Source organism: Myiozetetes cayanensis, unplaced genomic scaffold (assembly GCF_022539395.1).
Source record: "Myiozetetes cayanensis isolate MyiCay16 unplaced genomic scaffold, myiCay2020 scf5-8, whole genome shotgun sequence".
Classification (NCBI taxonomy): domain Eukaryota; kingdom Metazoa; phylum Chordata; class Aves; order Passeriformes; family Tyrannidae; genus Myiozetetes; species Myiozetetes cayanensis.
Window position 1 is genome coordinate 3,820,035 of NW_026087742.1, and position 23,602 is coordinate 3,843,636.

Consider the following 23,602-nt stretch of genomic DNA (forward strand, 5'->3'; position numbering starts at 1 on the left):
ATAAAGTTTTGCTTACATAGATGAGGAAGAGCACAGAATCCCAGAGACAATTCTGGATTCATCTCATGAGGATTGTGGTGATTGAATCTCTACAGCATGAAGCTGGGATAGCAGTACCTCCCTTGCAGGGAAATACATAGGTTTGGTTAAACATATATGTTGCCTATCTGAATTGTCCACACCAGAGTTTGTTTTCCTACATTTAAAACTTTGTGCACTCAGATATTTTGGTTACTTATGTATTGGTTATACATAAATAATCCTTACTATCCTTCACTGACTGTTAAAATTGGGATTGAACCATTGTAGGGTCAGTTCTGCTCATGACAGAAGAATAGTGAATGTGCTGCTAACACTTCAGGAACAGAAAAGGCAGAATCAATTATAAATCTGTTCACCTTGTACCTCAGTGGGCTAGGTTTCAGGGTAAATTCTATGGGAAAGACACAAGAGAGGAATATGGAAAGATAAGAAAGAAAGAAAAAAAGCAGCTTTACCGAAGACTATGAGAATAACTAAACTGATTATTCTGTAAAGCATTATTAATTATCTCCACATAGGAATGGATTCATCTGGATTGTTTTCCATAGTGCTACGTGGAACAGAGAGGAGGGAGGTATTGTGCTCATTGGAGTATAGGTCTTGTAAAGAGCACAACGGCTTGCAAGAAAGTGTCAGTAGAATGTGCAAATGAAAATTTGGGTCTGAGGATCTGCGAGAACTGAAATGGATATTACTATTTAATATCATATTTAATAGCAGTGACAGAAAAAGTAGGAGTGTGTGAATAAAATATACTGATGACACAAGATGGGAATGTGCCTTCAACACAAGCAGACTGCAGCGTCAGATAGAATTTTGTGGACTGGTTATAGTGCAGACAGGATAGACATTCTGTGGGAATGTATAATGAATTTTTACCCACACTAGTTGGGCACATAGTGAAGGAGAGGGATTACTGTGTTGACTTTTTGTGATGCCAAAACTAGAAGTGAGACAAGCCTTGTAAAAAGCAATTCCAGGATATATTGAAAGCTGTATGTGCCATAAACCAGAATAAAATTTGTGTCACTGCATACAGATAGATAAGAACAAATTTTGTATTTTGTTTTGATCACCCAAGTAACAAAAAGAAATAATTCAAGTGGAACAGCTGTGGGCAATAGCTGCCAGGGGGCTTAGGGAAATGGATACGCTGTTGTGCAGAGAAAGACCTGTGGGCATTGGCTTGCCTGGCCCCCAGTCAAATGTTGCTGCCCTTTCTGCAACAAGTGCTTCTGTAAAGGCAGAAGAGAAAGGTTAAAGCCTCTGAGAGCCTGGAGGACCAAGGCCATACAGCAGATAAAGGTCAAGTGTGGCAATGGACATCTTGGGGTCAAACAGAGCAGGAGTAGCTGCTTATTGAGATGGCATTGCCACTGTGTCCCTCAGAGCAACTCAGGGTCTTGGGTTACCTGGCAGTAGATGATCTAAACTGAGTATGTGCACCCACAGCAGTCTTAAAATGGAGCATTAACTGTGTTTTGTGGGATGAGATGATTGGAAGGTATTTTTAGGTTAGACATATAATTCTCGTCCATTGAGCTCCATTTATCTTTGTTTTAAAAATTCCAGAACGTGACCACCTTATTTCCCTGCAAATGATGTCACAGTGTTATCTCATGGGTCTCATAGATGTTAGTCAGTATCTGAAGCTCAGTGGAAGTTCATACAAGCTCTAATGGTGTTTCAATTCACTGACTGCTTTGTGAAGTTACATAGTTTTTAAACTTTGTTTGAATTGAATTCAAGTATTGCAGTGCTTTGTATCCTTAGCTACATTTTACTCAGTAACAAGATTAGGTCACTGTTATTCAGATATATCAGAAATCTCATGCTTGCTACTTGAAAGTGCTGCCTTCTGCCTCGGTAAACAAGAGGAGATGGCTGTTTGCTTTTTAAAACAAAAACAGGAAAGTGTGCTCTGGTGTTTTCTCCCCTTTAAATCTACTGCCAGTTTATCTTGGATTTCTGAGCCCTGCTCAGTGTTTCCACTAGTGATTTTTACTGGATACATCAAGCGTTCATTTACATTCAATGTGTTTTAATGCATATCAAAAGAAACTCATTGATACTATCAAGTATTAAATACTCGGATGTCTTTAATACACGAACATTGGATGCTGTTCCTTGAGTGCACTGCAAAATTCAGAGGGAGCAGGGTAAGAACTTTAGGCAAAACCAATATGTGTGATTTTTTTTTTCTATATTTCTTTTCAGTGCTAAAAGCATAATAAGTTGGCAGGAAAATGTGGCTCTTGGAAGGAAGATGATGGGTGAATGAGGGCAGCCTGGCTTTGTGTCAGGGTGCCTGAGATGGACAGTTCTGTAACAAACTGAACCGGGCAAATACATTTCGCAGGACTGAGTTCAGTTATGCAGATAGAGAGGTAGGGATTAATGTCAATATGTCACATTTTCCTCAAGTATCCCATGCTTTTGTTTTTGTTTACTTTTGAGTTCAATTTAAGTATTTATATAACCCTGACTTTTTTTTTTTTTTAAGCATGTAGGGTTGGCAGTTCTGTGGCCCTGCTGCTTCCACCATATCCTATCTAAACTTGCTTGTACCTTGTCCACAGCCATATATGCTTGCTTGCCCTTTTTTTCTGCCCTTCTGCAGCAGGCACATCAGCCCCTGATTGTGTATGTAGCCTTAGGAGTTTGCTGAACATTGCTGAATGTTTATTAATGGTCACCTGTGCTGTTCTCGTCCTCATTGCACCCTGTGATATTTGACCTGAAACTTGCTGATGCTCTGCAGAGCTTTTCTGTGGTGGGAAGGGCAGGACTTGAGTGGAAGAAGGTCTTGGTAGAAGGGCTGTTCTGTGAACTCCTCTGAGTGTTGAAGCACTGCCAGGTTGTGACTCTGGGGCACTGGAACTTACGTCATTGCATTGAAAACAAGCCACAGAAACCCCCCATGAAGATTTGGAAAGATGGTGACTTCTGTGAACTCGTGTGAGTCCCGTGGGGTCCCTGCCTTTTGTCGTAAACAACCCCATGCAGCTGAGCTGGGGCCTTACCAGGCAGCCCCGAGCCACAGAAAACTCAGTTCTGACTTGGCAGTGAACCAGCTGGGTTGAGGTCTGCAGTCTGATGGGCCCCTGCCACTTATCGTGTTGAGTAGAGGCTGAGGATGTGGGTCTGGGAAATAGAGAAGGGGGAGATATATCCCAGAGAAGATCCTGGTGGACTAATCCAGAGACATTTTTTAAAAATTGGTTTTTTGCCTTTCAGTTGTTGGATTTTCTCCATCTGAAACTGCGTAGGCTAAATTTAAAATTCAGGATGAGGCAAAGTTTCATGTATAACTGTAGTAAATTAAATTAATCAATGCTGATCTCTTAGTACCAACATAGCAAAGAGATGTTATTGAATCATACCAGAACTTAGATTCCAAAATAAAGAGACTTCAAAATTCTTTTCTGGAGTCACCTGGAAATCTTTTATCTGTTTTCTTTTTTATTTTTCCCCCAGGAGTTTTCTTACAACAACCAGAGGGTTCTTTGATTCAGAAAAGGTGTATTGCTTGACATTTTAAAAAGAGACTTCATGAGAATTAAAAGTGAAATATTACATGGAAGTGTACATGGGTTTACTTGTCCTTCTGATATTTCAGAAAACCAAATATTATAACACAAAAAATATTTAAGTTTCAGTTTAAAAAAAAAATGCTTCTACATTGTAATCTACTCCAAACAGATGCTCTGAGCTCTTGTGCTCTATGAGTTTTTAAGTAAAGACAGAGCTTTCCCTTTTCTTTAATAACTTTATGGATGCAAGTCAACAGCATGAAGTATTAAAACTGTATTTTTACCACTTTTTGGTGCTGTAAAATCTTGTTTCTTTAAAATAAAAACAACATGAGTGTTAGCAATGAAAACATATTTTTGATTTATAGCACATTGATAAATGTAGCTTGAACTTTTTAGCATGCAAACTCAGTTAACAGTCTGGGGTACCTGAAGATAAAAATTTCCATCACTAGAGTAACTTAGAGCACACATACCAATTTCTTCGAATTGTAGTGGGACAAAATAAATCAGCTTTTCACCTTTTTGAGTGAGTTATCAGGTTCACCTCAAGGTTGAAAAGGATATTCAAGTAGACAATTAACTTACCAGCTTTGGTTTGCTGCTTTGAGAAGGGTGCAATCTGGGCCCTGGGCAGAAATGAACACACCAAGTATGAATTTAATGTGTTCTTATTTTTGCAAAGAAAAATGTGCTTGTGGTAACATGGTATAAATACCATGTGCAACATAACGTGCTCACAATTGAAAACTTTGTGATCACAAGAAAGTGGAAAAATAATGTGGTTTTTTTTAAATAACATTATTTAAAAGTCCTTTTTCTCTACTCACACTAAGAAGTTAGTCCTTTTTCATTACAAACTTTAGCAGGCCATACTTAATGTAGTTCATGTACTTTATCACCTTGTTTTCTGATGCCCTCTAACTAACTTTTGGTATCTGGGGCTCTGCTGTCTGCTCTCTCCTGGTTGTCCTAGTGCAGTATTTTGAAGGAGAGATGCAACGTGCTCTACCAAATAGACTTTGCTTTAGCTTGTTGATTAACTTCTTGGCATCTGGGCCGTGGTGGCTGGGCTTTGACAAGTGCCCAGAATTTAAGAATATTATAAATAAACTCCCAGAGAAGGAAGTAAACAGCTGATTTTATATGTCTTTTCTCCATGCTGTTAAAGACACAACTCTGTAAAGCACCACACAAACTCTTGCTGAGTTCATTTACTAACTCAGCTTTTTTAGACTCTGACAAACACATTCCTAATCTGTCATTAATTGCTCACCTGTCTCAAAGGTGATAATTTCTCTTCAAACCCTGACTGCTGGAGTTCATGTGATCGACCATATGTCTAGGGGTTTTTCTTCAGAAAAATACATATTACCCTTTTTTCAACTGCTCAATGGCAGGAAAATATGAAAGAGTGGATGGCAAAGATTCTGAGTAGAAAGAAAAACAGGGGATGCTGCTCTCTCTGTCATGATCCTGGGGTGGGAATTAGTGTAGTCTGCGGCATTTTTGATTGCCCATGAAAACAGATGTCCCAGATAATAGATTGTTGAAATAGAGGTAGTAAATTAGAGAGAGGTGAAACGTGGATGTGAGTACTAACGAGTGCATGTTGTTTTAAGTGTTAACATTGGCCCTGATGTAGCTGAGCTGGCACTTCAAGAGTGCTGGCAAAGCCTAGGCTGTGTGCAAGAAAACATCACATTCTTACCCAGAAAATTACCCATTTCGGCCAGAGAGAGCAGCCCTGTCTCCTTTTGTAAGCTGTACCCTTACTGTGTGCCTTGACCATTAGCTGTTCCTTGACTATACCGACATGTTCAAGGATGCTTCTGGAGCTGGAAGCAGGGCTTGCTCAGTGACAGGGGTGTTTACCACTAGCAAGATCAGAATAGAAAATGCTGAACAGATGACATACTTTAAGTTTCCACTGTTTTGTCTGTGTTGCTTAAGTCTCTTCCTTTAAATACAGGAGTCAAATTATAAATGATTCTGCAGTTCCTCTCCACTCAAGTGGAAAATATGTTATTGTTGTTTTTATAAATCCATTTAAAGCTGCTTACTCTTCTTTTCAATAGCTGCCTTCTGACTCTTTCTCATGCTGTTATCCGGCTTTTTATTACCCTTCCTCAATCTCCTTCCACTCCTCTCCTCCCAGACACTGATGGGAAAGGAGGCAAGGGTGACACAGCAGTAAAGTCTGGCTGTTTGGATGATGAAAATGGCTTCATGCTTGTGACAGGCACGCATTTCCAGCCCCGCCCAGATGGGAAGGGCCCCTGCGAAGGAAACCCCTGTGGGTGGTAGCCCCCAGTGCTGAGACCCATTTCAAAGGCGATGCGGCTTCCCCCGCGCCGAGGTGCCCGGCACCCTCCTGCCCGTGCGAGGGGAGGCAGGGAGGCTCTCCTGCGCCCAGGCAAAGCAGGGCGGGTGGCTGCCTTCGTGACTCAACCTCTCTTCCTTTCTTGTGTTTTTCTCCCTGAGTGAAATTCACTGGTGTTTCACGGGTGATTTGCTTGGCTGAGCATCCTCCCTGCTCTGCTCTGTATCCCACCAAGGAAATGAGAAGAAACGGCTTGGGAGAGGGAATGTGGATATACATATGCACATGGATACACCACACCCCCCTCATACATACTGATATATATGTATATATATATGTACATACACCCCGGTATGTGGTATTGCACGCATGTGTATGTGGAAGGGAAAGACAGAGAGCACGTTGCACCCCAGTGAGAGAAAATGGCAACGGGCGAACCAAAAAAGCTTGAGGTGCTCATTTCAGCTGAGTGGTAACACTGATTTAACCAAGTCCTGCAGCTCTGGAAGGTGGCATCCAAGTAGAATCCTATTATAACCTTGTAATTCTTTCAGTATGTTTGTCACTGGCTTGTCAATAGTCACTTCAGGAGCAGAATGTTATGAGGCAACGTATATGCAAAACAATGGGGAAAAGGTAAACCCAGCATTGTTGAATTGAAGATGTTAATTGTTATAAGTTACTTTTTCTCTGGAATTTTGAAGACGGCAAAAATACCTGCAGGACAAAGAAATATAGCAAGAGATTTTTATTGCAGTGCTGGGTACCCCTTTCCAGCACTGGGTGCATCCTTGAATCATGCAAAGAGCACACCGCTGTTTGAAAACCGCGCTTTTTGTACCCTTTGATATCAGTTGTTGAATATTCCTTTTACTGTCCGCTTGTTGCCTTAAAAGGTAATTTCTCTGCTTTGGAAGTGGGTGTTATCTTTTGGCTGGTTGTAACATACCTCCCCTGGGCTCGTACAGGGGGCTCTTGCATCATCCTCACATTGCAAGGCATGGAGGGTCTCTCTGTGTATCCACATGGCACAGAGGAATACATTTTTATTCATAATTTGTTTCCTGTTCCCGGCCGCGAAAGATCCCTGGTAAGAGGTCCAGATAGGACCCTTCACCTTACAGTCTCCACGGTACGCCTATAAGTTAGTAAATATACAGAAATAGTTCTTTTGTTAGTACCCTCTGTTCATTTTAATTTGCTTGGAATAAAATCAGTTCCTCAATTTTTCACATTTATCAAAAGTTCAGTCTAGATTTTTATTTTGATTATTCCAACTCCATCACCTGTTTGGAATGAAGTGGCATAATCTTCTTGAATAAGCAGAAAACCTTCAAACGCAAATATTTTGACGCCTTTGCGTTTCTGACTGCAGCTAATACCAGAAGTTCTAAAATACTGCAGCTGTGTGAGCAGTGCTGTATTGTGTGTTTACTTGGAATTTGTATTTCTTATAAGAAAGATATAGCCTAAGTTCTTATGACTTGAATTTAGACTTCTGGATGTTTATTCTGCCTTCTGAATGACAGAAGCTGTGTTTTGTTGCTTGCTCATGGGAGCCAGTACTGTTTATTCCAGAGAGCACAAACAGGGCTTTTTTGCCCTTTGACATAGTAACTTGACTTATTTTTCCCTAAATCTATAAAGTCAGTTATTCAGATTGAAACTTTCCAGTTGCTCATTATGAAGGAGTGGGAGTTGGCAAAAAATATTCAGAAAATTCATACTGCTATTTGCGGTGCCTCTTATAAAAGAGAAGGAGAGAGAATTTGTGTATTAGTGGTTACTCTGCATGATTGTTTTTTCTCTCTGGCAATTTTGATTCTGGAGTCAAAGCTGCCTTCTGGAAAAATATCTGTATTTTGACTTTTATAAAAGAAGAGAAGAAAAAACAAACTTGTCACCTTCCCTTTCTACCTTAGCCTACCCTGGCAGCGTGGCTCTGAGTTTGGCTCTACAACACAAGATCATTTAGTGTTGGGGCTTTTTCCCCTCCAAGCTCCCAGGATGTGCTGAGAGCCAAATTTTTCATCTCCAGCAGCAGAGGTCTACAGCATTCTACGTCGAGGCATTTAGTTCTCTCTGCTGAGCTCTCCAGGAATATCCCATTTTGTGGATTAATGCAATAACTCCTGCAAAGACAACTACATCTTGAAAGCAAACAAACAACCCCTTGCCACCAACATCTTGCTTAAAAAGAAGTGTTCGTGTGTAAGAATGTGTCATACACGTATTGCCTTGAGGGTGTCAAAAGGGCTTTCTTTGGAGCCAGAAACATCAAAGGAAAAGCAGTCCCTGCTCATGCTGTGTAGTGGGGTTGGCGCTGTGCCTGGTTGGTTGCTTGAAAACCTTCTCCAGGGTCTGACACGGAACAGAGGTGGGACACTGATCTCACATGTTACTGCTGCTTATTGCAGCAGTGGGGTCACCTGCCTGATTGTTCATTGTTTCTCAGGGGATTGCTTGCTTGCTCAGTCTCCTTAAGGTCCCAAGTTTGGGAAAAGGATGCCTCTGATCCAGATTTAAGATGTTGCCCTGTTTTAGTCAAACACTTCTTTGGTTTGTTTTTTTTTTATTGCCTCCTGTAAAAAAAAAAAAAAAAAAAAGAGAGGTCAAAGAACCCTGAAATTATAAAGCCGTCTCCTACACTTACTTTATTTTGAGGTAAAACCTTCTCTCTCACTTAGAGCAGCTTTCAACTGCTTTGAGCAAGTGCTTTCTCAGACGCACCTGGTATTGCCTCTCTGAGCATAGGAGAGTCTCAGATGTGTGTTTGCTGGGGCGGGTGTGTAGGGGGAGTAGATTTGTATCTGTCGAAGGGAAGCGAAATGTCTTGCTTTGAGGCTTTGAAGGGGCTGGGGTGTGTGTGAGGGAGGGACCAGGAGCCTTGTTTTGCTGCTGCAGCTCAGGAATGGAAGGACTTGGTGGGCTTGGATGGTGTGGTTACTGTCAGACAAGCGAGCATAGCCCCCTGTGATTCCCTCAAAGCATGGGAGGGAATCTGTGTAAAAAGTGTAGTCAAGCCATTTCATAACCAGCCTCGTAGCCCGGTCTTGGTAATACTGCAAAGTCTCCCAGAAATTAGTTGATTTGAACAAGGAAAAAAGGGTTGAAGAAAAGGAATACAAAAAAATAAACATGGCCTTAGTGATATCAACCTGATCTAAGAGACAAGGGAGATGGAGATTTCTGACAGAAGGAGCCAACCTGTGTTGTGGCAATGGGGCACAGCTTGTGCAGTGCTGGAGGGGAGCAAGTGCAGGGAGCAGCTCCCTCCTCCACTGACCCTGTGTCCCACTCTTTGGCAGGAGAAACTAAACCAGAAAAAACACAGGCGATCTGCCAGGCAAGCACCTCCTGAGGAGCTCCCAGAATGGCCTGGCTGGACTGAGACTGTTTTCATGCACCATACAGGGAAAGCTGCTCCCTGTGGGAAACAATGGGGGATTTTCTGAGGCTGCACCAGGATGCAGCAGCTAGATGTCAGAGCAGGAAAATGTATTTGGTTTCCAGAGGGTATGGCATTGAGCTCTGATTTGTATGGTCCACACTGAAACACAGATCTGGTCCTTCCTGATCAAGGCACAGCATATCTAGAATATAAAAGGCAAACAAATCATGTAATATCTATAGTGTTGTACAATGGTTACAGAGAGAAGCATGTCATTAACAGAACCTGACAAAAGGACAATTAGTGGTCGGGATGGAAAGCTGTAACACAGAAGTCAGCCAGTCATGTAGGTGAAAGGAATGTGATTTTTCTGTCTGCAAACAATAATAAAGTAGTAATTCTCTACTTAACTATGGCTATAAAGCTATTATTGAAACCAGCCTGGAGAGTGTCTAGTGTGCAATGCCCAGGGGAGCAGCAAGCATAAAAGTGTCCTTGCTTGATGTCATGGGTCCATGTTTTCTGTTCCTCTCTGGACTATTCTGACCAACACTGAGAATGTCATTAAACTGCAAATTTAGGCACTTCTTTGTGCTTTAAAGTCCTATTTTGTCTAACTTTTTACAACACAGAGTAATTTTTAAAATAGGACAAACACTGAACAGTCTGTAGGTAACTATAGAAAATAATTTGATGGCATCACTTTATTTTCCATCATTTTGCACCATTAAGATGGTCTGCATAAAATACACTTTCTTAGTCTTTTGATAAGAACTCAGGAAGTTTGTGCATCAGTTGTATGAGTAGGATCGTTCTGATTTCAACACATTGTTATCACCTCAGTGCCATGGATTTTGATTCCCATGTGACTTAATAAGGTTATAAAGTATATTTTAAAATAAAGGCAGGCATGGTTTTGCAGAAATGGATAGAGTTCTGCTCTTTTGACTTAAAGAATAGTTGCATTTGCCATTTGAGGAACTTGAGAAAAACAGCTGTGAGAGTAATGCCAAATTCTCTTTAACATTGCAAGCCGCTTGTGGAACCGACTTCTTTCACTTTTACACTTCTGCCCAATAACAGAAATAAAATACAATTCTTGACTGAAAACACGTATATTAATTTTGCTTTATCAGTTGTAAAGTGAGTAACTATTGAACACAATGATTATAAATTATTTCCATGAAAATGCTGATGCCATCAGACACCATCAAACCAGAATAAGCAAAAAATATTTCAGTGGAAATTAGTAGAATCAGTCAGGGTTTCTGGAAGTCGAGTTCACGAGTTGACCCACATGTGTTAATAACTGTATTTAGAGCTTTGATCATTGATTTCAACACTGATACATAACTTCCTGGATGATAAAATTTAAGCTGTCCATATGCCAGTAGGACTTCATCTTTCTGAGTTTGCAAAAGGAGAACATATTCCTGATTAAAAGCGAGTCCATATGCAAAGAGAGAAATGTACTACCTTCACTAGTAATGCAGTAACCTGCTAAGATAGATTCAAATGGCAGAGTTTATTTTGTTTTTAAAATATAATTTACTGGCACATCATAAAAAAATGAAAGTACCTCTGACTTCAAAACATGATTTTAAAAAAATCTTTAATGATACAGTTGTACTTGAATTACAAATTGGTTGTGCATAAATTCTATATTGGGTTATTGTGCAGATACCATAATCAGCTGCATAATTTATTCTCTTAAAGCTGCAGAAACACTAATCTCTGAACAGCTTGTCTAGAGGGTATTTCTATGTCATAGTCAGCTGAGAATTTTAAGTAAAGCAGTATGTTCAGTGTGATACTTTATTTAGTTTTACCCGGGTTATAAATAGCACCATAAAACTGTCATCCAATTGCTCTTTTTAAATATATCTTTTTAATTTAAAAAAATGTTTGCTCTATAGCTGTGTCTACATCTCTATGTATGTATTTAATTTAGAAAAAACCCCATGATGTGACAGCATTCGACAAATTTCAGGTGACTACATGGAATCTATTAGGTGATGACTTCTTTTGTCACATCCAAGCAGAACGTTGACTGACAGGACAAATACAGAGTGAATTTTCATTCCTCGTTTTTTGTGAATCGGTTTTATGTTCTCAGCAGTATCAGGTAGAGCAGGTTACAAAGCCAGACTTCTCTTGCTTCATGTACTTGGTCTTTTCCCTTAGACCTTTGTGTTTTGTGCATGTGCTGTGCCCTTCTTCAGTGAAAGTATTTGGAGAGTTAAGTAGATATATTTGGTCCTGTGCAATGAGCTGAACCATCCAGTCTTTCCTGACTCTTTTGCCCTGTAGTAAATCATTCTAATGTAGCTCTTGCAATGGACTTGGAGTAAATCATTGCTAATTTTTGTTGATAAAATAGAAATGCAACTTTGTGATGTATTTCTAGAAAAATAGTGCTCTTTAAATTGAAAGGTTCAGAGGCAACTAATTTTTTTGCTAACTTCTGGTGTGTAGGTATGTGAAAATGAATTCCAGAAGAACAAACTAACAAGTTATTCTAAAAGCAGGGAAGAATACAATGAATCTAAAGAGTAATGAAAAGTTTTATTTTCCAGAAAAAATACTGTAGCATCATACTCACCAAACTTCAGCTTGTCACAGTAAGTAAAGATTTCTTGTCTAGTGAATAGTGTGTTAGAAAGAAAAATTTGCATCTATCTTTTAGTTATTGACTGTCACTCACTGTTTCTTGTGCGTCCTTCAATATGCGTGTGTGGCTGGGGCTAAACCTATTCTTACTGAACTAGATGGACTGTGCTCACTTCTGTTGAAACCAATGGTGTGGAGAATGAATTCACTCCACTGCTAAATCCGGTCTTTAGTGGGAAGAGAGCCAGGACATTTATTTACGCTCACTTGTGTTTATTCCTCCATCTGGATGTGATAAACTTCAATATAACCCTCTTGAGTGCTGTCAGTTTTAACAGCTCTACTTTTTTTATCTGTAAAAACAGGGTAACTTCTCCAAACAGTTTTCAAGGAGGTAGATTAAAATAATTAATGCGCATCTAATGGCTAATTTTATGGGATAACCCTTTGCTTAATGGGATTAATTCCAGGCTTGCATATACGTGAAACTCCCGGAGGCAGAAGTGAGGCACCGCAAAGTAGTATTTGTCCCTAGTACCTTCCCTCCTCTCCTTTATCATATTATCACACTAAGTCCAGATGTAAATGAATTATGGATTAATCAAAGATAATCTCTGAAAAGCATTTGTGTTAAGGGAGGGGAGTGTTTTGCTCTATACAAGCATTATTTGGGCAGCCCAGCTTTGTGTTACATATTTTTAGGTAGTACAAAATACAACAAATGGTTCTGTGGCAAGAAGAAATTGTGATGGATAGAAGAAAGATTTTCATAGAGAGTACACAGCAAAAGTAAATGAAATGCTAAGGATCCTTTTCACATTTAGGAGGAAATTTATTTTCTGTGGACATTTGCTCACTCGGCAATTTTTCACACAATCCAACAGTTTTGTGACTGTGCTTTCCAATGGTGGGCTTTGAATAAAGCTTAGCTAAGCTCCCAGTACTATGAAGAATGGAGCTCATATAAATTTCCTTTGCATTCTAACTCCATCTCAGCTGCACATAGAAAGAAAACAAACATAGTTTCCACGCAGCCTTTTTATCTCCCTGCACATCTCAAGAGACTTCCCAATACAGCTTTTTGTGGGGAGAGAGGGGGTGTTTAAAGTAAACATAATTTCAAAATTTTCATCCATTTTGAAGCAGCATCAAATACCTTAAAAGGAACATGTTTTATGAGATTGACAAGCAATTAGATGAGTGCAGTGATGGTGCAGTGTATGATGTTACACTTACAAAATTAGTCCGAGTGAGAAAAATCAGAGACAACATAATATCCCATCTTAAGTGGCTGCTTCAGGTAGGTGCTCTAAAACTTGAAGGTATGAACAGAATTGTTCTCTAAACTATATCTCGTAAGTGGCTGAGAGCCATTTGTCTACATTAAGATGCAAAGAATAAAAATACAAGGAATCTGAATCCTCTGAAAAAGCTATGACATTCCTTCAGGGAAACAAAGCTGAACTAAATCCAGTCATAAGCAACAAAGTGGGACTCCTGTGTGCACAGTTTCTGGAAAATCTTCTAATGAAAAATGCAGAAGAAAAAACAACAGGATAAAATTAATGCTGTGGATGAAATTAGTTTAAATCACTCGTGACAGCCCATGAGTTTCCAAGTTTCCAGTGTATGTCTTGTGCACTACATACACTGTGAATATATTGATTACTGGACTTAACTTGCTAAATTTTAGTATTAGTTGCATGCAGTGTAAATGTGGGTAAATCATAATTGTTTCATCTGAGTTGCAAACACTGACATAGGATGGTTTGAACTCATACTATAAATATATAGGAAATTTTCTTCCTACTGAGAGATTGGGGTCTTTTTTCCCGTTTTGTTTTTTTTTGGGTTTTTTTTCCACAGGTTTGACTCCACAAAGAAGCAATTAAGAAGGTCCTAGCTTCTAGAGTCTGAGATTTTGAGAGCACTTCAATACTTCGGATAGTTAACAGGGGAAATAAAGGTATTGCATGAAGTCATCAATGATAAGGAAATTCTTTCCCTCCTATTTCCCCCACCCCTCACAGGAATGTATTCCTTTTTAACAACTTCTAATTTAGTCAAAATTCATAAATATACTCTTTATATTTGCCGTTTCAAACCTATGTATGTATGTTCAGAATATATAGCTTTTTTGTCCCCCCCTTTATCCTGTAATGCCATCAGAGAAGGTTTTCTAAAACTGAGTGTAATCTGTCTGGTGGCTTTTAATAAAATGCAGTGATGGAGGTGTACCAGCCACGGTTTTATCACTTGACAGAGGAGCACAGGCCTCAGCAGTGAGGTGTTAATGGGGATAAATAAAGCCAGGCCCCTGTGTCCCACTTGCAGATCCATGACCAAAGCCCTTTCTCTTAGGCAGTGTTTTACTTTGCTGTAAAATTTTAGCTGTATAGTTGTTACATGCTGTGAAAATGTGAATGCTCCCAAACCTGAGGAAGAACATTTTGGAGGTGGAAGAAGCAATTCTTTCTCTTCCCAAGTGGAATTCATGAGATAAAGTTAAATTCATGGAGTTAGGGTTAGTTCTGAGACCCTTCGCTGAAGGACTCCATTGAGGACCCAAACAAGGTTTGTTGTGACATTTCCATTTTGTGATAGGTCGCCCATTGGCTCTTTCTTTTATGAGGCCTGTGAAATGCTCCATGTTCAGAATGGAATATTCCCCAAATTTCTTACTATTGTGGCTAAGCTTTGGTGAGCAACCGTGCAAAAAGAATATGCAGGGAATCAATACCAAACCAAATCCTTAACCGACCTTTCTCCATCCTCGGTATGTAACTGCAGTCTCACGGGGGATTTTTTTGTCTGTGCATCTTCTACCAGAGGCACAACATGACATGCACAGCTCTCCACTAAGTGGGTCAGCAGCAGGGTTCTGCTCCTAACCCTCTCCCTCCCCAGTATGTGCAGCTACTACAAGGTTTAGAGCCTCAGCCGTTGGGGCCGGTATAACCTCCTTCCTGCCTCATAACCTGAGGCTGCCACTGCCTCTGTAGATGATTTAACTATTTCTCTGCTCGACACTAAGGTTCACTAATAATTTCTTCACCCTCAGAAGCCTTCTTGCAAGTGGATGCCTGTACAGGGACTGCAATGGAAACACCTTGATGCTCTGCAGGTCTTAGAACAGTCAGCTCCTACTTGTCCTGCTGGATGAGCTGAAGTAAATCTTGCAGCCTTTCCATAGCTTTTTGTGTGTCTGCCTTCCTTATGATTCAGTCATGATATTTATCTGCTGAAAAACATTGTATGAGGAATACTTCGAAAGCCTCAGATGACATTGGTTTAGAAAAATGTTCCTATAAGGCTTAACGTAAAAAAGAGGATGGCTTTCAGCATTGGGGGTTTGGTGCCTTTCCTGACTCTGGGTCTTTCGGCACCAGTTAGATCTGGTGCTATCAGCAAGTTTAGGTGGGAATTCATCCTGGAGAAAGGAAAGGAAAGCTGATTCCATTCCAGTAGGGTTAGCTGTCATGAGTGTACAGTCATGGCTTTAACCACCCATCAAGGACAGCTCCTGTAATTGTCCCAGCTTTGGTCACGCAAGGGAAGGAATTGCTCATGGGCTGACTCTTCCCTGTAAATAGCCTTGTAGCTGCAATTTTCTCTCCAGCACTCCAGCACCTCCATCCTTAGCTTGCATTGTCTTGATGGATATTTTACCTTTATTCTCTGCTTGCAGTGAATCAAGGGATTTGCAATTCAGCTCAGTCTGAGACAAAACAGCCCTGTTGAGGCTCTTGTTGAGCTCATACACCTCTACACTTAGTTTGACATGAGCTGTGAAATCAAAGTAGTCTCTCCCTTCACTGATGTTGAGACAAGAAAAAGCACACATATGTCTGTGCTCACTGACAGACTGAATATTTTGTGCATGGATATTTCTATTATTTTACTACCCATTAGAAAGCCATTATTAGAAAGCCAATTACAAAGCCATTTCCCACCAACAATGATAGCCAGAATAAGCTTAATGACTTTTGGAAGTCTGAAACTGGGATAAAAGGGTGTGGGGTTGCCTTATAAATCTCCCAGTTGGGAATTGTACTTCACGTTATCAGTCTATTTGATTACTGGGGCCATTGGCAGTGAGGTAGCTGCAAGCTGTTTAGCAAACCCTACTTTCCACTGCTTTCTGTAAAGTCTAACTTAAAGTGCTAATTGAAAGTGCTTAGAGAAATGTCTGCCAGGTCTGTGAAGTGCTCACTGAACAGAGAAACACATCTAATTGTGATCAAGGGCATCTCGTGTCTAACTTAGAGTCTCTTCAGCCTTGCAGTGTGTAGTCTCTCTGGGATTCCCACTGAAATATGTAGGCTGAATTCTTTTAAGCAGTCCTCCATCATATGCACTGGGTTGTAGAAGCTAAACATGAAAAGGCCACCTCATAGTAAATCAGTCTGAGGTGAGTTACTGCTGTGGGACAGAATTGGCAGGGGAAGGAAGGGCTAAGTGACCTAGAAACAACCATTTGAATAATAACTCCTACCTTTTTGTACACTTAACACCAGATTGGATTAGAGAATAGAAAATTTACAGCAGGGAACACCTTTCGTATTAACTGGATTAAACTTCTGCTATCCCTGATGAAGATGGGTTTGTAAAAGCACGTGTCTAATCTAACACCCCTCCAAAAGCTGACAGACCTGCACAGGGGGCATCTGTCACCCAAGCTTGGTGATATCCAGGTTCTGCAGTCACCCTGCACACGGTTTGCTGTCTCTAGGAGGCAACAGCAGGTTTGCTTCAGGAAAGCCCTCTGCACCAAGTTCTTGCTAAACCGAGAAGTGAAAGCAGTTGCTTTTTCTGAGAATGACTGACTGTTTTGATGAAGCAAGGAGTCCCCTTCCAGAGATGAGAAAAGCACTCCCCTCCTTTCTGTTTCTGAGGAGGCTCTGGAAAGATTTGGAGGGTGAAAAATTGCCTTATTTAATTATATATTCAAAGTTAATCTTCAGGTTCAAGAGGTAGATCATTTATTATTGTTTTCTTCTCACAAATCAAAGAGCTGTTGGAGATCTACCTGTCTTGTCCCTGTTACAGTACCCTGGACTTTATTTATTGAAGTCTTTATTCCATGATGTACTAGAAAACCATAGAATCATAGAATAGTTTGGGTTGGAAGGGACTGTAAAGGTCATCTAGTTCTAACCACCCTGCCACAGGGAGGGGCACCAGTGTTTGGCCCTTTGTGACATTATAATATTTTCCTTCTTTCAAATCTATTTCTTCCCAAATAAACCAGAGGGAAACTTGGATTATTTGAATTTTGTGGTAGTACCTCCCCGAAAGGGATCCTCATAGGAGTATGAAGGGCTCACAAGAATCCTAAAGCACGTTACCTTGACTTTCCATAGTGCTAACATTCATTGGTATAAAAAAGTGGAAGCTAGTGACCTCAACCACTTTCCATTTTAAATGTACCTGAATCCCGATCATATCAGCAGCTTCCTCCTTTTAAAGCTGAGGATGACAACAAACCTTAATGCTGCACTTCACGGGCAGGGGCTCTGCTTTGGACCATGTTGTGTTTCACAAATATGTGATGGAGTAATGATGACAAATACAAGAGTTTTCCTCAGCACTAAAGGAACTGGTGGTGAGGGAAAACAACCAAAACCCACCCAGTAATGTAAAAATAATTTTTAGCTTTTTTTGCAAAAGCAAGTGGCTGGACATTTTTCCAGGCAGCAAGTCAAACGTCACTTTGCTGTGGTGGAGTTATTGTATCTTCCTGCCAGCTTTCCTTGGGTGTCTTGGTTTTGCAGATATGGTCGTGGAGAAGTTTTAAGTTGAAAGTCTTATTTGACTCTGTAATCTTAATATAATTTAATGATCAGCAGGACTATCTTTTGTCCCTGCATAAAATGAGGAGTCTCCTGATTCCACATACTGGGTTTGATGCAAGGGACACCTTTCCATTCACTTGTTTCTCGTGACTAACCATCATGAACATCAGAGCTGTTAATACACCATGCCTGGTGTAATCCAGGTTTTTTCTTCTCTCAGTTTTTTTTGCTCTGATTTTTCCATCAATGTGCCCAAACAACAGTGGAGGAACCTCTTCCTTCTGCGAGTTAAGGAAGATTTGGCCTCTGCTTCTTCTGTCTTGGAGTGTCCCAGGTTTGTTTGTTATTTATATCTACAAGTAAAAACCATAGAAATATATAAATAAAACCCAGGACAGATACATTCCTTATGAACGAAATTATCTTCCATAATTTTAGCTGGCTAACTTTCAGACATTTGGTCTGGGCTGTCAGATGGTGGCATCAGAGAAACGCTGCCTGCTTTGCCCTGGCATGTAGCTGTGGGAGCTCTTGGTTGTTGGGAGAAGGCACTGCAGGATCTGCCTTTAAACACCTTTGTATGTAACAACAGTTGCATCAATAAATCTCTTGTTCTGGGATTGGTTTTCACAGGCTTTACTGAGAAACTCAGTTTTCAGGAAGATAAAATGCTTCATTTATAGCCATGTTACTGAATTTTGGTAACCCCTAAAAGTAAAACTCTTAAATGAATCACTTAATGAGGGCCATGGGAGAGAGAAAATTTTATGGTGGACAGATTTAATCTGGATTTACAAGTAGCTCAGCTTTTACGGTCTGTATTTCTTAAACTATTACCAGGAATCACGGTCTAACTCAATCCAGATGTGCACTAAAAACGTCAAAGGAAGAAAATCCTATTAAAAAGGAACGTGATGGCATGTTTCAAGGGTCCAGGCCATGTTTCAGTGATTCACTTCAGGTGAACCCCATGCACTGAGCCAGGAGTGAGGGGCAGCTTTGGTCTGCAGCATCCCTACCTCGTGCACAGAGTGGATGTGTCTGCATGTGGGTGTTGGGACTCCCCAGCTCTGTCCCAGTCTGGAGCAGGGGGCTGCCGGTGGTGCAGGCAGGCAGCAGATGGCTGGAGATAAACCCAGGGCCACGTGCAGGAAAGCTATTGCTGGGCCTGAGCCGGGGGGCTGAAGCTGCTCTCCGAAACCACATTGCTGGGCCAGCTGCCACGCAGGGCTGCCGAGGCGGGCACCCACAGCACGGCCTCCCTCACCAACCCCGAGGCTTCCTCTCCTTCGCCTCATAGGGCTGCTGCTGGGGTCTTGCTGAAGGGTTTTTTCTCACCTGCTTGTCAGCAGCAATTGTTCTGAATGACCTTTTCCCGGCCCTCCCCTTCCCCCACCCCCTCCCCACTTTAAAAAGTAAAAGGCCACAGGGGGGTGTTGCAGACAAATCTACCCTTTGGAATTTAAATTTTTTTTTTCTTTTTTTTCTGGGCTGTGTTAGGCTGTCAGTGGGAACACTGATGGTATCGTCACCTGCTTGAGAATTTATAATTACATTGCCAAGTATCCAGGCACGGCTTTTCAGTCAAGCTTTATTTGGAGGGCACACTGGAGCAGTGCAACAGGCCACCACCATTAACTATATCTCTGCAAAGGAGACTTTCTCGTGGTGGTGAGTGTGTAATGCCTGAATGTCATCTGCAAATGTCCTCTAAAAGAGTCATCAGTGTGACCCAAAGGGCTGGGGAGAAATCCCAGCCTGTGGAATGGAGCACTGGAGTAACTCAGCACCTTGCACAGCTGCACTGGGTAGTTCAACTACTCTCCATCACCTGTGGTTAATAAGAATTGCCACACTTCATTCACCTGAGGAAGGAGATGAATCATACCTGTTCTTTTCAATTTATCTTCATCAAAGGGCTTCACAGGCTATTGATAATTTTTGTCTTTCTCTTTTGAACTTTCATGAATTTTTGGCAAAAAGCACAACTCAGATTAGTTTCTAAGTTGTTGTTTGTTTTTTTTTTTTTTTTTTAATAAGTGTGCAATACAGCTTTTCCTTTTGGGGATGGACCCAGAGCTGCATATTGGATCTATAGTTACTTAGGCTTTGATTTTTTTCACTGTACTTTATGAACTTGCTACATGTTTACAGACTGATACAGAGGCAGTTGCATCAGTTTTAGCTGATAAAACCCAACAGTGTTACTGTTTTTGCATATAAATATATGAAACATGGCTGAGCAAATGAACATCAAGATCTTCTGAGTAATAACTTTATTGAGTTCTCAATTAGGGTAGTAGTCGACTTTCTAAATAAAGCAGAGTAGTCATTTCAGCCTGGGTCTCCCACTGAATACGACAGTGTCAATCTCTCTTCACATTTAACACAAATCTTTTTTCCTAAGAAGCTCTTCCCTAAAACATTTTTCCAAGCAGGTGTATTTTCTCATACACACTCAAACTTTAGTTGATAAAGTAATCCCCAACCAGTAATGAATCCCTGCAGGAGATTCTTTTCAGAAATATAAAAGAAACCAGAAAATAGATGTTCTGTGTGAGGCTTTCTTGCAGTAACTGCAGTGTTAGCAATTCTTGGTCTAACTTACCCTTTGGAGAAAGGGTTGGACTTCCCGTGGTCCCTTCCTACCTGATTAATCCTAGGATTCTTATATTCAGAATTCTATCATCTCCTTTGCAAAGGGACAGTGTTGCTGTCATATTGGCTACTTTTTCAAGAAGAGCTATGCAGCACTGCCACATTTATGCCTTCAAGCACCCAGTGGTACAAATGGCCTTGTCTGTTGATGTATCTGATGTTTTTGTACAGATGCTACATCAGTTCTTGGACTGACAGATCCCAGACTCTGCTATTTACTGGATGGATTCCTCTTTCTCTATGCAGTCATCATGACAGCGCTTTTTGTGAAAGCCAAGGTCAGTCGAACCAAACAGATGGCTTTGGTGGTGCAAACTACTTGGGCTGATCTGGAAAGTGGGAGTGGAGACGAAGCATGTCTCTTAGAATGAGATATTTTTATCGTTTTATTTTCTCGCTCCTTTTTTTGTTTTGGTTTTTGTTTGGTTTTTGTTTGTTTGTTTGTTTAAACTTTCCTCTGTTTCTGGTGTCCACTCCAGCAACCTGGGGAAGTTCTTTCCAAAGGTGCATGAATGAAGAATATATGAGAGTGTTTTGATGCCACAGTTATGGATGTCATCAGAGATTCTGGATATTGTACCTTGGAAATGCCTGATGAAGTCTGATGTGGATATTTTCTGCTGCTTTGTCATTGGAAAGGGAGGAGGGGATATACAGAAAGTTCAGGATAGATGACAAGCTTGTGAAGGATGTATAAAAATGTCTCAATAATTCAGATATCTCTGATAGTATGAGCGTGATGATGCAGATGATATAACCCAAACAACCATGGGAGAGGAGTTCGTAATTGCCGCAGACATGATTCTACACCTAAATATAAACATAGCTAGAGAATTACTTTTAATAAAAATTTAACATGTGATAATAACTCAAGAAGGCTAAAGCAATACAGAATGTAGTTTGATGTTTTGGGTTTTTTTAAAGACTAAAACACAGAGTAGCTGCTCTCACTGACCTAAAACTGTCCCTTTTTACCTGAAAAAGGAATGGGCAGCAATTGGCTGCCCATAAATATTGTGAGCAGCTGAACCAGAGTAGCTACAGAAGGGAAGTCCTTTGCCTGATAGTTACCACTCATGTGGTAGTTACAACTTATGGCACTAGAGCTCTGCAAGCCAGGTACTGCTCCTGAGGGGAGCAGGGATTCCCAGCAGGACACCACGAACTTTGTAGGCAGCACTTTCGCTGGAGAACTTGGGTGCCAGGAGTGCTTTTGCTGGTTAGCAGCCCCAGGTACCCAGTTTTGCCTAACACAGGCTGCAGCTATGATTTTATAGCCTGATGGAGCTTCTTTTGACAGCACAGGACTATGGCAGGAACAGAATGGAGATACAAGATCTGAGGGGGGGAGTACAGGGAACAAACCCAGCTGTCTTGAGCTGTGAACTGGCATTATGTGCAAGTAAAATGACTTTACTGCTGAGAGCAACCCCGTGTGGGGATAAAAGTGCCAGTACAGCAGTGGCTTGTATTGATGGGGCGTGTAGCCCCATCAGTGCCACAGGTGGCTGCTCATGGGTTGCCCTGTTTCTCTCATAGGAGAGAAGGAATGAAAAGACTGAAGGGAGCCACTGTCTCATGGTTTGGTTTCTCTTCCAGCTTAGCCAGGCCTCTGAACCACAGCTGAGACCAGGCCAGGATGATGTGTACAATGTAAGTAACTGCTGGTGTTTGTTTCTAAATCTGCTACCCAGACAGACCTTTTTGGGCACTTATAAAATAGTGAATTGCCTGTGGGTTAGAAAAACTTTGGATGAACCAGCTAATGAGTAGGCTATACATGTTTGTGTGCATGTTTGCATCACACAAGGAGGAAAGGAAGAAAGAGAAAACCTCACAAGGGCAGCTTCTGCTGTCACCACTCTGGCCAGATAGTAGATAGATATTTGGGCTGTAGGTTCCTGACTTGAAAGAGGACTGAAATAAGATCCTGTCTGTCCTTCCTAACTAAAGTGCTCACTCACGGCAGCATTAAACTCTAGCTAGTTTTGCTGTGTCTAGTTGTCTTTTGATTTTAATTTCTTTTTCTCAGGCTTTTGGCCATAGCCACATCCTGCTGTGAGTTCTGTTTAACTGTGTAATGTATTATCACTAATGTAATTTTTTTTCAGTCTAAGTGTAGCCTGGCACAGAGTAGCACTCTGTCAGCTGTGTTATGCTGACCTGAAATTCCTCCTTTGCCCTGGTCTAAGGTAAACTTTCCCAGCTAAGAATTGTGTTGGCCATAAAATTTCTGCAGCTTCTTGATGCAAATTTAGATGAACTGCTCTGCAAGAAAAATAAAGCACATGGATCTTCACTCTCCAGTGGGAGAGAGAGCATGAAAGCCAATCCTTCCTCCACACACTCTCTTATTTTCAACTTGTTTCTACTTAAGAAAGGTTCTTGATGCAACAGCTTGCAGTTTTGTGCTGCACAGACCACTGTTTGTCATTTTCATGGCTTAGTTGTAGATATTTTTGTTGACAGTTGCAACAAAGAGTAAAATTAATTTCTAGCTCAGTTATAGTACTTGTGAACCACGCTGGGTTCCTTTTATTTCCTGTGTTAAGTCGAGATCTATTACCTCCTTATCATGATGTCCACGATAATGAGCTTCTTGCTTTCTTGTTTCAGAAACTGACTCGTGGACACAGAGATGACTACGATGTTCTGGGGGCAAAGCGAGGTGCAGACCCTGAGCTGGGCGGGAGACACCAGGTAACTTCCTCCCACACATGCCCCTTTTTTCTTCTAATCTGGTCCCTTCCATCTTGTGTCTAACCGCTGCTCAGACATGCAGGCAGGCACTCATCACGCCTGTGCTGAACACAAGTGCCTTCCTGGAGAGGGAACGACACGATTTGTGTCATAACTTGGGTGCTGGCAGCGCGGGGGGAGAGGAGTAAACCTCCCCTCTCCTTTGGTCTCTGCCCCCCCTTCACTTTGCTGAGAGCTTTTGCAGCCACCCAGGATAGGAAGTGACACCCAGCCCCGGGGCGGATGTGGAGCAGGCGAGGCAGCAGTGGGTGTTTCACCAGAGCTTGCTGCGTGTGCTGCTGCCAAACAGGCACCCACAAAGTGGAGCAGCGGCCATTTCTGCTGCAGAGCCCATCAGTTTCTAAGGAAAAGGGAGGGAAAACCTCCTGCATTGGCATGTAAGGGCTTGCCTGCAGGTGACAGCGGTAGGGATTGAGCAGAGAAGAACTAAGTTTTACCAGTTACTAAAATGAAATTAATTTTCCAGAGAACAAGTTGTCCGAACAGAGCC

At 41.2% G+C, this 23,602-nt stretch overlaps 1 protein-coding gene across 1 annotated transcript in view; it reads left to right on the forward strand.

Moving 5' to 3' along the window:
* The window catches only part of CD247 (CD247 molecule), a gene marked incomplete at its 5' end in the record, with an annotated part of 50,080 nt that overhangs the window by 20,704 nt on the left and 5,774 nt on the right, over nt 1–23,602 (forward strand). Inside the window, 3 exon segments of the mRNA XM_050334155.1 lie at nt 20,524–20,630; nt 21,952–22,005; nt 22,969–23,052. Of these exon segments, the coding sequence (XP_050190112.1) occupies nt 20,524–20,630; nt 21,952–22,005; nt 22,969–23,052 (245 nt within the window).